Below are 13,578 nucleotides of genomic sequence, written 5' to 3'. Positions count from 1 at the left end.
TTCAAAGAGCAAGTACATCAGACTGATAATTACTCTCATAGAGACTAACCAAAATAATTATCAAAGCTCAGACACCTTCATATATTTCAAAGTTGTAGTCATTTTCAGATACTTTAAAAACAAATATATTCCAAGATTTATACAGACTGTTTAAAGGCACACTTTAGCCCTTATTTTGAACACACAAGCTTCCACTCCACATTAAGCTCTTCCCATTTAGCATCATTTTAGGAGCGTTAATTAGATATCTAAAGCCTTCAGCCCACAGAATTCAAAGCTGAATGTAATGATCAACTGCAAGTTTACTGTGAAAGCATGCCGTCTTAGAAACACACTTTCAACCAAGCAAGAAAGCCAGCATCTAGCACTAGCCCTTTATTATCTTCCACTAAAACTAATACATGAAGGAATAATTACTGCTACAGAAGAACTCACCTCATCTACGGACATGGTCGGATGTGGTGGATGGTTGTAAATGCGCTGGAAGTAGCTGTTTGCCTCGTCATCTATTTCTTTGCTAAAGTGCTGATTAGCCTCTGGCCACACCTGAGATAAGTCAGCTGTTAAAAAAGGGAACAGGTATCATGCTCAGAACAACTTCAGGCAGTCAGGATTTCATCTAGTCCTTTACAACTCTTCCACCATTCTACACAGAATCTGCTAGCTCTCCTAAAATGCAGGATATTTAACCTTTTCAGTAGACAGGATTGTTTTTTAAGAATCTGTTTTCAATATGTTACATTTACGCAAAAGTAGTAAGACAGAATTAACCTCATACTGTTGTAGTCCTAGAACCCGTTGCATCCCAAGCTAACCTCAACTGACGCCTAAACTAAATGAATGCAAAACAGACTAGAATAAAACATGCTACACAACACTAACATGCAGACAAACTTTCACACAAACTTTCAGGCCAGCCAGCGAGCTTCAAGCAAGTCGATACTGAATTCTCCAGCCCAAAAATATAAATCAACAACAGCCACCTCCACTGTACCCCTGTAGAGATCGGTAACTTTGCTTTTATGGAGGAGCTATCTAAGGAGACATGTAATAACAGCAATGTGAAAGGTTTGGCGTATGGCTGTGCTTCCTAAATGCAACATTTGATCACTTAAACATTCCATTGTGAGCATACTTCAGAGGCATAAATGAGTTAAGGATAATGGCTCAGTGTTAGGAACCAAATTATTCCTTCCAAAAACCATCTTCCCACCAACTTTTGTTAGTCTTATTTGTATCCAGTGTTGCAGTCTAATTTACTGCTTCACCTGGCAAGTTCTCTGCTGCAACAGGACCATACCCAGGTAGCTTTGTTTAACCTTGTTACAAACAAAACAAAACCCACCCTCTTATCATAGGCATACGATTCTCTGCAAAGAGCAGGACAACACTTTTGTTCAAAACACAGAACAAAAAAAAGGACATAAATACACTATTCATGCAAATCTGTAACACTATATTTTTAGGCTAACAGCTTTTTTTCAATCCCCCCCCCCCCCCCCGGCTACTTGGCAGACTTTTAGTGTAGATGTTTAGAAGCAACTTTTCCAGGCTAATGGCATAATACTAGGGCCACATTTCTAACATTTGCCACCTAAAGATCCAAGCCTCCCCTGAAGGAAATGCAGATTAACTGCAGACCACAGTCACACTTCACAGCCACAGACAACACTACCACTTACAAGGTTTCATCTTACTCTGCTGGAATGTCGGCTGGTTCAGTCCAGATGTGCTCAGCTTCCTCTGCACGAATGGGTCGTTGTTCACTGCAGGAAGGCCCAGGGCTCCAGTTCCTATGCCAGTCAGGCTACCCGTAGTAAGACCACCTACTGAAAACCAAACAACTCGTCATCTCAGTTGCATCCTTCCCAGTACGCACTTCTCAATCCCAGTACTTGTTATTTCCAAGCTGTACAGCCTCATAACTGTCTAATATCAAGCAACTCTTTACCTCCGTCCCAACCTAAAATAACACTGCTAAAATCCATCAAAACACTCACCCCTCTTGACTCCCAAACTTTTTCACCTATTGCAGCTGCAAGCTCCTGAAGTGCTGTTTCAGCAGTGACGTAGGAGCGAGGACTGTGTAATTCCCTCCCACACGAGATGCAGCTTTTGTCCAGTATTTCCAACCGTGGCAGTAACAGCCACGTGGCAAGAATAGCTCTGCCATGTTAAAAATACCAACCGCTCCACCCGGACAGCAGTACCTGGAAGCTGTGAAGAGAGTCCTCCGATGCCGCTGAAACCTGTTGTCTGATTTTGGGTGGAAAGAGGGGGAAATGCTTTTGCTGGTGACTGAGGAGTACTGAATGCAGAGCCCAAGTTCGGAGGGAAGCCTTGCATGCTCTGGGTATGAGGAGCAGCTGAGCCACCTAAACTAAGAGATGCCATTCCCGCAAGGGAGTCGATCTGAATGGAGAAAGGAAGATTATACACAGACATCCATAAACCACAATCAAGCTGATTTTTGGCAGGTTTTGTGTAAGACAGCTACAGATCAAAACACTCCTAAAAAGAGCTTTTCTGCACTGTTACTTTAAATTCTGACGCCATCCAGATAACCCCCAAATATTAGTTTGGCTACAGATTTCACTTTTTCTTATACAATCCCATAAAATCCTATTCTATCAGAGGTTTTACAGAAAGGATGATTGTTCCATAGTCGCCAGTTAAGTGTAATACAACCATAAATGCTAAGAAACAGCACGTAGATTTTTATACTAGACTAGTTTACGCTCTGTAGTTTGTGACCTCAGACCTCATCCCAAGACTTATGAAGGCTATTTCATATCAAGCTTACAGGGTGTTTTTGAGTGTCTGAAGGATCCCATTATGTCCACTTTTCACAGCTAAATACCTGAATGCAGTCTTCAATAAAAAGCACTAAGACCTGGGTGATGAGGAGGAGGGAAGGCACAACACCAGCTGACAAAGCACCAAGTTAAGAGCTCCTGACTAGGAACAGCAGAAAACTGCGTTATCTACCCAAAAGACAGCACGACTACAGACTAACATCTGCTGCTCTATTTGTTCACATCAGTTATTTGCAGCAGGTTGCCAAGATATTTGGTACATCTGACGAGCAACTTCAATAAAGCAACAATTTACAAGGAAACTGCTCTCTGTATTTAGCTTACGTAATCTAGTGATGCTTCAGACATTCTTAAATGCTGAATTGCCACTGTTTCATGTGAAAAACTTGTCACCGCTTTAAAATCTGCCATTGAACGTAATTGCTAGAAGCAAGACCTGTCTGTAATGTGTTGCTCCCAGAGGAGGAAGGGATGATGAGTGGCAGGGAGTAACTTAAATGTACCTTGTTTTTAAAAGAGCAGTTCAGTTGAGAGCTGAAGAGCCCCAGTTATAACAAGTCCTTACGCTCTAGCACTGCTGCTTGGCCCGTGAAGCTACAAACAAGACACATCAGGTTCAAAGGCAGTGCTTAATTCTCAAAAGTCTTAGTAAATTTCAGCACTTTAAAAGAAACCCTCAGTTATTTTAAGTAAATTAAATCTCTATCCCTCTCCAGTGCTCCCATCCTGCTATACTTCAGTTACATCTTACAGACATTTGTGAAGTGAAAGACAGTTCTGAACTACAACCCTCCGGCTTTATTCTGTAGTTACAAGCAAGTTATCTAGACATGCAAGCGTAGAACTAAGGGAGCCAGAAGATGCTTTACTTAGTCCTGCTGAAAGAGCTCAAATAGTGCAGCAGAACTAATCCTAAATCAACACCACCTTCTAAAAACGCAGCACGTTGTCTACCTGTACAGGAGAGATGGCATCCAAGCTGCTGGCACTGGGCGGACGTCCTTTTGGCATGACTCCAGGTGGTGGCTGTCTTGCCTTGTTCATGACATTACTGCAGTTTGCTACCATGGTGAGGATCGTCTCTGACAGCTCCTGAGAAACACTCCTAGAACACAGAAGTAGGATAGCGAGCCATGTAACATTCATGAAGCTAAGGCCCCTACCTTACTTGGTTTTCATACAGAAATTGGGGCCACGTTTCGCAAATAGAAGTTGCAAAACAACCCCAGCAGAAGCTACACGGTGTTATTTGCAAAATTTGCAGCAGAGCATGTCCCAAGAGAAATGGCTATATTTAAACAGAAAATTTTAGACTGTAGTCCTAAAAATTAATCTCCTATAGATTATTCCTTTGTTTTCAATAATCCAAATACTGCTTTACAGTTACCCCAGCAAGTGATGTCTTACAGAAAGCTGGGATATATACCTACATGGCTCCAGCAATCCTTGGAAGAACAAGACTGTCTACAACAGTCTGTCTGCCCTTGTCCACGTTATGGGCTATATAGAGCTCAGCCTCAGGAATTAAAACACAGTAACTGATGCTATGATCTCTTGTCTAAATCTGCTCAAGGCTCCTTCCTGTCCCCAGACTTCACCATTTGTGATCATTCCCATTCTGAAACTCGTTACACACAAAGCCTCTCCAAAAGGGGAGATACAACATGACTAAAGCTTGATGACTACATGACTACACACTCCAAGACAAAACAGGATGAGAGGTAAATACCACCACCTGATTCACTAACATTCATCTGTCTATAAACTGAAAGACATGCTTCACACACTAACATTAAACCAAAACAGAGACAGGAAAAAGCCAACAAAAAACTCAAACTCAGGCATGAAGTCATTGCACAATCAAGAGCAGTCAGTACCTCTTCCCAAAGTATTCCATGTCTGACTGCCAGGTTCCCAAACTGGAAGGAAAGCCAGCTCTGCCACTGACATACCTAACCACAAATGTACTAACACAACACTAACATTTTCCTTTCGGAAAATACAGCCAATTATTTACAGCTTTCCTGAACTTTAGTTCCACCTTTTCAGTGAGGACAGCTAAAGGAGAAGACTCCTTCCTGTAACGGTGCAACTATACCAAGGCAGCTTTGTTAACCTTGTCTGGAGATTCCTCGTTTTAATTGAATTTTCACAAGATTTTAGTGCGCAGCTGTTGGGATGAGGGGAAAGAGAGAGGAACCACCCTGACAATTAAGGCAGATCAGCCTTCAGCTTTGGCAAGTATCCCATTACAGACTAAACAGAGTTAGGGGCTTCCAGTTGTTCTCCAGAGCCAGTGACCCACCCTGTAGTGTGGGTAAAAGCTCGCCTGAGACAGAGAGGGCAATCTAGGAAGATTCCATGGGGGAGCACGTCTCCACACACAGCAACAAACATTTTATCAACTGTTTCACAAGCTGATTCCTTTACGTGCTTTAACATCCTCTCACCAAGGCCTAGTGTCAAAAACTTTAAAAGCAAAGGGCTTGGGCAGGGTGTATCAAAAAGTGATCAGAAACCTACCTTCAAAAAAATCCCAAAGGGATTTCTGTTCTGAGAAAGCGAAACCAGACCTGAAGACAGAGCTCTGAGCACGGCACACGGTAGGCTCAGTACCTACAGTATGTATTTGTCAACACCCCAATGCCACAGCCTCAGAAATCTCAACATTTAAATGTATGTATGACCAATTAACAGACAGCACAGTTTTTTCCTGATGCAGGAGGCATCCCAAGATCACACAGCACTGCAGCTAACCGAGGAACAGGAGTGGCGACTGAAGAGATGAGTTCACACATGGTTATCACCCTCAATCTTTCACCCTCCCCTTTTTTTTTGGGTAGCAGTTAAATTCAGTGTCTTTATGCTTCAATACTACAGCACGCTTCAGTAAAACAAATCCTAATCTGCTGTAGATAATATGGCAGCCCCCAGCGAAGACTAAGACAGCCTTACAACCCCAGAGTTTGATACTCATGGTGACCAGTTAGGCCATTCGCGCTTTGGAGCGAACCACTAATGTTACGTCCTGCCATCTAGACAGACTGAAGGTTAACTGTTTTATCATGTCAAAAAACCACGCTGCTCTATCAAGATGCAAACACCACAATATCTTTAGATAGCACAAAACCGCAGGTTTTCACAAAAAAACACGTGCATTTAAGGGAAATTAATTGAAAAAGAAAGTAGGCGTGCAGGACTTGATAACTAGATCTTAAAGAAAATGTTCATCTTTAAGTTCTACGTAAAAATATATTCAGGCATCTAACAAAATCACAGCCATTCTCAGGAGAGAACTAGGGGAAAACCGCAGGAAGGATAACTTTGAAATACAAGTAAGGAGGAAAGCCAGGGCCAACAGTCAGCCAGCTCGAAAGGAAAAAAACCTGTCAGCTTAAGGGAAGCTCTGGCCTGTTGGAATAACAATTTCACTTTTTTCTTTTTTAACCCATTTTTACAGAGCAAGGAAAGGCCTTTTCATTCCCCTAGGCACGGGTAGCCAGAAGTCTCTTCCCTTCTTGAGGCAAGGACCAAGAAGGAATGACCATTCCTTGGACTGTGCTGGGCACAACAGCATGGAAGAGGCACTGCCACCCCTCTCAACTCACTGCAGCTCCTTGAGGGAAGGACTTCTCATTAGCAGTTTGCTACCAAACCACAGGCTTGGTCAGCCTGAGGTACCTGCAACTACCCTGACTTTACTTGAAAACCACTCAGTAATAAAAGGAACATTTAACTTCTTTTTGAAGCCTCACTGCTACAGGATGCCATAAATGCAGTGCTCACCAGTGATAAACAACTTGCAGGAAAAATAAAGTCTCGGCCACCAGGACCCTATACATGTTCTAAGAAAAGTGTCTCCCTGGACACAAAACGGGACAAGAAATAACTACAGCCTAATTAAAGAGCAGGCTCCTAAATCAACAGATTTAGAAGACGGCAGACTTCAGCTACTGAAGTGGAACTACTCTCCCAGGCGTATTTAATATTTACTGCGATTTTAATCTTCAAGTCTTTACAACGCCTGCTTCCATTCGTGACTGAAACCTAAGCTAATCAAAGCAATTGCTTCATGAAAGAAATCCAAGCATTTTCTTTTTAAAGCTCAAAGAGAATAACTAATGGGAAATGACTGCAAGTAGGTCACATTCTTGCATAAAAGGGAATACAAGTAGCTATAAAAAGAAACCAAAAGCTGAGAGAATTGTGCCAGTAGAGAACTAGTGGCTTTTGGAATTAATTGAATAAATAAAACTTGGTAACACATTAGGATTCAGAACACAGTGACATTAGATGCAAGTCAAGCCTACAGTTAACTATTAAACTTCTAAAATCTGGATATGGCAGCATGCAAAATAATGAATGTAAGTTAATTTGTGAACTAGAGCTTCACAAGACGTACTCTGAGTTGAAAAATAATAGCCATTTTTTCAGTCCAAGAGGTGTGCTAGACTATTATATTTCATAAACAATACTGCAACTGCGTTTTGAAATTTAATCACCCAGGTCCCAGTAGAAATCAGGAGACTTCTTTCTCCTAAAAAAGTCTTACAGGTACCTCAAATTCCCTTCCAGTTCAAATACAAATTGTGCCAGCTCTGTGTCGATACTCATTTCTTAGCATTGACACGAGAGCCACAAATCATCCTGGATACCTTTGAAATGTTTCTTTCATCTGTCAAGACAATGCTGGCTATGCCAAGGGACACAACATAAGCCTTAGATCAGGTAACATGCACTCAGGCATGCCAGCCTCTTCTGGTGTTAAAATTTAACTCCAAAACTGGCACTATCTCCAGCTTTCAGTCTCTCTGGCTCACAGGTTGCACTATGCTATGCCCAGTTATCTTTGAAATATTGCTGCAGTTAAGTACCATCTTGATCTGACAGTATTAAGAAGTGACACCACAAATATTTCCCAACAGTCATTTTTACTAAACATTAACACAACATTCAAAAATTGATTTGTCCAATTTCAGTTTCCATTAGTATTTCTGTAGCCTACCACTCTCTCTAGCAGATCACCACAGCTCTCTAGAACCCACACTTTTTTCTTGTGGACTTTAGCTAAATAATCTGATCTGCAAAAGATCTTAAGATATTTTCCACCCTTTGACTACTGTGACACTGTCTCAAACAAAGACAAAGAAGTTACACATGTCTAGTTTCAGTCTTAATTACATTACAGTCACCACTTACCACTTTTCTCCTACACGTAAGGATTGCATTAGCCCTCTCTGCTGGGCCAGTAACCACACAGGGAAGCACTGGCTTAACACAAACACAAAATCCTTTATACAGTCACTGTTTTCCAAGATGCTGTCCCATTCTGTAGTTATGGTCTATATTCCTTTTAGTCCAAATTACGGCCCTGTATCTTAGTCATTAACAACCCAGGATCTGGCTAACCAGCCATCCCCTGGTTATGAAGATCATCTCAGCTGTTTGATTATAAAGACAAGAGCACTCTTTCAAGCTCTTGTGATCTAGCCTACAACGGAAGTTTCAGTGCAAAATTAAACATGCTACTGCATCTATCCACACAAGCTTACACACTCTCGTTAACCCCATTCTCCATGTGAAATTCCAAACCAGCTGTGACCATGTGCCAGCAAACAAGTTGCAAACAGATTACACATTCCGGTAAGCAATATAATCCTTACCCAGCACAAGCCTGCAGACATGCCAACATAGTCGCCAAGGTTTCTGGAGGAAGCTGAGCACTTTTGGGCTGATCTTTTTCTGGAGCAAGGCCACCCAGGATAGATGGACATCTTCTCTTTAAGAAAGTCATACAGGCCTGGATGAAGGGCTCCTGGGGAAAAAAAAAATGTTACCTTAATCTCCCAAACTGCATCCAAGTCACTATTTCAAACTTGGCAATTGCATCGTGGAAAGAATTGCACTAAGCTATTATAGTTCAGTGAAAACATTGAACTATCAAGACCATGGACACTTTCCACAACTTTAAAGCTATTTATAAAATTGTTAGTGACTTAAGTTAGCCACCAATAGAGTGCAGAAATAAAAAGAAAAATCCTGCTTTACCCCATGCTCCCGAATTTTATCTGTGAGCCATTTGTCAAGTTTGAGGTATTCCCGTCGAGAGGCAAGTGCAGCAAGGTCAATAACAAAGGCAAATGGAGTACCATTTAGCAGCATTGACAAGGCCTAAAGAAAAAAAATCAGAAGACTACTAGTGAAGACACAAGGACACCCTTTCTCCTTTCCTTTTCTTTCTAATCCCCATATACTTTTTAGTAAAGAAGTCCTGCTATCACATGCTGCTATGCTTTCTTTGTCAACAAAAAGACTAGTACTATCAGCTTGACTGACTTACAGCTCGCTCGTGAGACAAATAAGCAAGAGCTCTCGTTTGAAAGCATGACCCTACCTTCTTCGAAGCGACCTTGTGCTGACAGTTTTAAGTTCCTCTATATGAAAATCCACCAGCAAGTGGCTGAGAGCTACCAAGTTGATACTGCAACAAAATGAATCAGAAGAGCCTAACATCTCCCTGCAAACAGAGCTCAACCCCTTCAGAGCCACTTTGAATGTATCTGCTCAAAGCATTCGTCTTTGAACACAGTAACTGCAACAACAAAACTGACTTCAAGCAGCAGTTGGTGGGTGCTCTTGCACTTCAAGACACCCAATTATTTTGCATCTAACTTTAGGAAGCAATAAAGGCCTCGAAGAAGCCAGTCACAACTTTCAGTCTCTTTTGTGAACATATAAACCAACTGAAAAGTAGCAGTATTCTTAAGAAATCCCTGTTTCATTAAGTTTAGCGGTGCCACCTTCACACAAATGTCTGAAGGGTATTTTCTACATTCCCATTTCAATGGTATTCAAGGTTAAAAGAGTCAAAGCTCTTCCTGGATTTACAGTACACTCACAAAGCAAGCAGTTCTATTATACTGCTTCCAAAGTTACTTGTCACTAAGCCACAATAACCAGCTCTACTGCAAACACCAAGTAAAATGTCTTGGGTTCACAACCAGACAGGCTAGAAAGCATCTGCAGTCAGATACCGCAACTCAGCTGAAAAGCACTTAAAGTCACACAAACATAGGCTGGTTTGTTTGTTTAAAGTGAGGTACAGCAGCAACAACTGAATTCAGACAGGCTTAAACAAAATAATCCTTACTAAATTAGTCACGCCTAAGTTAAGCTTAGCCTTTGTTAAAAGATGAGCAAGTCTGCATAAGACATCAGACAGAAAATAATGGCAGTGCTTTGCAGAACTTACCTTCAAGTCTTGTGCCACATCAAGAATACGTGACAGTTTTGCCTGGTCATACTGCTCCCCTCTCATGTACCATTCTGCCATCGCATGCATGATAAGCTGTCGAATCGAAGGAGACTGACCCTAAGGAGAATTAAATTAGGATTGTACTTCATGCCTCTAGGAAAAGGACTGACTCTGTGAATGTTAAGTAGGATATTTCACCTCTAAAGCTTAACACGCAAACACATTTACTCTTTAGCTTCAGAACTTAGCTTCTGAGTTGGGCTCTTACTGTACAATAATAAACTACTCAGGAGCTACAACTAATGGATGCAGAGGGACTATGAATGTGAAGTATGTACATCCCCATCTCTTTCCTACCCCTGCATGGGTCTAACTCCTCTCAAATGTAGAGAAATTGCTTTTGGAATATGCAAATCATTTACAACATCTTATGCCTGACGTGATGTCCTAAAGTGAGAATTGCAACATTACACCTTAACGTGTAAAACAAAGCATGGAGTTCTTTGCTCACACAGGGGCAACTTTAAACTACAACACAATTAAGATTTTGATTGCAACAAGGGTTTTGTTTAAAAGTTCCCTCATCCAGGGAAGTGAAAACATCCTCAAGTTGCAGATGGCACCATGTCACATGACAGCCATCATTTTGTACTCTATTCTCAAGCCTACCCTGTGGAAAAACTGCGTATTCTGCCATTTCAAGACCTCATGCCAAAAGCACATCACTTCTACCTCACTGCCCCATTCTTCAATTAGAAGACCTTTAACAGGAAAAATATAAAGTGTTCATAGCACTTCGGCTAGCAAATAGCCTTAATTTTGCAGTGAATGCAGACCAAGACCTCAGAAGTCAAGCTTCTTATCATTAACTCTACTTGAACAGGGCAAGATGTTTCCTAATGCAGATTCCCCCCCACGGCAGAGGCTTCCTCTGCCTTAAGCTTCTTCTTATGGCTCCTATTTGCTTAGCTACCAATGGACACAACGATGAAGGCCATACCAAGAGACAAATCCATAAAAGCCTATTTGTTTGCCCTTTAAAAGCACAGGATTTGCATATGTAGTTACCCTGTCTCTACATAGAAGCCCTCCTTGAAGAAGTTCAGCAGCCAGTCCCAAGTTTGCAGAAAACACCCAAGACTCTTAAAACTCATGGTATAAGTAGTTTCTTTATACCTAGAATAGTCTCCACCTTTTAGCAAGTACAATGGAGATTGTTTTTGTTTAAACCTCCTCACCTGTTACTGCTTCAAGTTTCTACACTTTCAATGTGGGAGACTGAGAGTTAGGTGGGGGGGGTTGTTGCTGTTTTGGGGTTTTTGTTGGTCTTTTATTTAGAAAAAAATAAAATAGAAAATCAAACTTTGGTTAAAACGGAAAGGTAAAAAAAAATTTAAAAAAATCAAACTTAACTTTGGTCTCTCTACTTTTCCAGGAATATTATCTCAGTGAAGATGATTTCTTAGTTCCAAATAAGTTTCCCCCAAGAAAATCAAATCATGACAGTTTGCTTCAAGACAGGGAGACAACAGCTTGGATTTCTTTGCACAAACCACCGATAATTTACCTCTTGGGTTTGAAATTACCTAGTTCATGAGCCAATACAAGCACTGCTGTTCTAACCGTTCAACCCATTTAACAAGCTTTCAGTTACGTGAACAAACTCCAGGCACACTCCAGTGAAAATCCTCACCTGTCCGTGCCACGCGTAGTGCAAAATGATGGCAGAGTTGGGGTGGTTGCCAAGGAAAATTGGCATGAGCGTGGAGATGAGTTCGTGGCGCAAGGTATGCCAGGAAGTGTTGATCTGCAGTAAGGCCAATACCAACATATCTGGGCAATGCTTGATAGGAAAACTGAAGAGCTGCTTAACCTGCTCATACTGTCCCACTTCTGCCAATCGTAACAGAGATTCAATCAAATCCAGGCTCTTCCTAACAAAAGAAAAAAAAAAAATAGACAAGCCACCCCCCAAAAAAGTTACAAAGTGGATTACAGGACCCTGGATTCAAGCATTTTGTAGCAACAGCTGTAAGATGATATAAAGTAACATCCACCGCAAACAACCTGATATTGCGGCTCTTATCACATACAATTAGGCCTACAAGAGCATTCTCAACCATAAAAAACAAACTCCCTTTATTTTGCAAATGAATTTCAGCTTAAGAGCTTCTGATTCTGTTAGGGAAGAGGGAGAATTGAAAGCTGATGTTGAAAAAAAATTCAGCTTGAGGTGGGTCACTTGGATAATTTAGCTTGAAAAATATTTCCAGAAATGGAAAACACTTTTTTTTTAAATACCTCTGAGTCCCCACCTATGAAACTTAGTGAAAATATTCCACTTGCTTTGTCTGCTTTACAGACAACTAACCAGTGCCACCTTCTCCCACTTCACCCACAATCCCCATCCTCCAATTCCCTTGTTTGGGCCATACAATGGAAATAGAAGCAAATATCTTCACTGAAATCAGCAAAGAAGGAGCGTAAAGGTCAGCTTGGAAAGTCACGCTAGTCAGCTTTATGCACTCATTCAGTGATAACTATATAAATTTACTATTTAAATGCCAGGACTTCTTTCATACAAGTAGAGCAAGTTTCTCTGCTGTCATCCTGGGATGGACAGATTCCAATTCATACCTCTTCAATCCCCTCCTCTCAGCTCACAGTATCTGCCAAGATACATTAGCAGAAATTCTCCAGACAGCCAGACGACCCCAGTAAAAGCAAGAACTGGCAGTACATTTTCAGATCTTATAGAAGTACGTAGGAAGTTCTGATAATATGGGAACTTTCACTGATCTAAGAAATGCTAACGGCTGATCTACTGGGATGTACACACAGCTACAAATAAATCTGGCTGCATGGAGATAAAGCTGCATTTGACCAGAAAAGTAATCTCACTCTAAATCTAGGTAAGAAAAGCAACTGAGAGAGCAGGTTTACCATGTGGCAATTTCTCGATTGTCATCCTCTGGTGGTGCTTTCAGGATGTCTGTGGCAACAGTATGACAAGGGTAGTCAGCAAAACAGAAGATTTCAGGGCTTATGAGGGAATGTTGAATGAAGGAGAGCTGGAATAGAAGACATCAAAAATACTTTAGAATTTCAGGTTCTTTGCACTTTTATCAACCGCCGTATTTTTGGGAATGATGCAAATCAACAAAGCAGTAGAGATGAGCCAAGATTTATTAACAGTATGTTTTATGCAAGACTGAACCTCACACTTCCCCTCCCAGGACTTCGCAAAGTGACGGATACAGGTGTGCTGAGGGTACTTGTTTGCACAAAGCTGGGTTTTGCTCTAGCCTTTTTGCGTAACCAAGTAAAAACCTCAGAGCACAGCCATGCAGCAACAGTTCTACACTCAGCTGGGTTACACATCAGAACTCTGCTAAAACCGAAGGCGTTATTACACGTACAGCAAGTGACCATCCCCCCCAAACAATGCAGACACTGTTCAACGAACAGACTGTACTTCACTAACGGACCCGAGGCCTATACCTTACA

General features: G+C 41.4%; 1 protein-coding gene and 1 non-coding gene across 11 annotated transcripts in view; both read right to left on the bottom strand.

Moving 5' to 3' along the window:
• The window catches only part of CNOT1 (CCR4-NOT transcription complex subunit 1), a 60,625-nt gene that overhangs the window by 28,308 nt on the left and 18,739 nt on the right, over positions 1 to 13,578 (bottom strand). For 4 of the 10 annotated variants that reach the window (XR_012586562.1, XR_012586561.1, XM_074583314.1 and 1 more), the window contains exons 12-20: positions 13,015 to 13,142; positions 11,765 to 12,005; positions 10,069 to 10,188; positions 8,865 to 8,987; positions 8,480 to 8,631; positions 3,771 to 3,921; positions 2,211 to 2,412; positions 1,683 to 1,829; positions 436 to 560 (exon numbers count right to left, since the gene is read on the bottom strand). Coding sequence is in view for 7 of the 10 variants with exons in the window: in XM_074583314.1 (XP_074439415.1) it covers positions 436 to 560; positions 1,683 to 1,829; positions 2,211 to 2,412; positions 3,771 to 3,921; positions 8,480 to 8,631; positions 8,865 to 8,987; positions 10,069 to 10,188; positions 11,765 to 12,005; positions 13,015 to 13,142 (1,389 nt within the window). In the remaining 3 variants the exon portion in view is untranslated. The remainder of the gene's footprint in view (positions 1 to 435; positions 561 to 1,682; positions 1,830 to 2,210; positions 2,413 to 3,770; positions 3,922 to 8,479; positions 8,632 to 8,864; positions 8,988 to 10,068; positions 10,189 to 11,764; positions 12,006 to 13,014; positions 13,143 to 13,578) is intronic. The other 6 variants (XR_012586563.1, XM_074583316.1, XM_074583317.1 and 3 more) reach the window with 3 other exon arrangements.
• LOC141743219 (small nucleolar RNA SNORA50) lies at positions 3,312 to 3,447 on the bottom strand. Its single transcript, XR_012586986.1, has one exon. It is a non-coding gene; the product is annotated as a small nucleolar RNA SNORA50 (small nucleolar RNA).

Source organism: Larus michahellis, chromosome 4, assembly GCF_964199755.1.
Source record: "Larus michahellis chromosome 4, bLarMic1.1, whole genome shotgun sequence".
Taxonomy (NCBI): domain Eukaryota; kingdom Metazoa; phylum Chordata; class Aves; order Charadriiformes; family Laridae; genus Larus; species Larus michahellis.
This window is presented reverse-complemented; position numbering and strand designations above follow the sequence as displayed.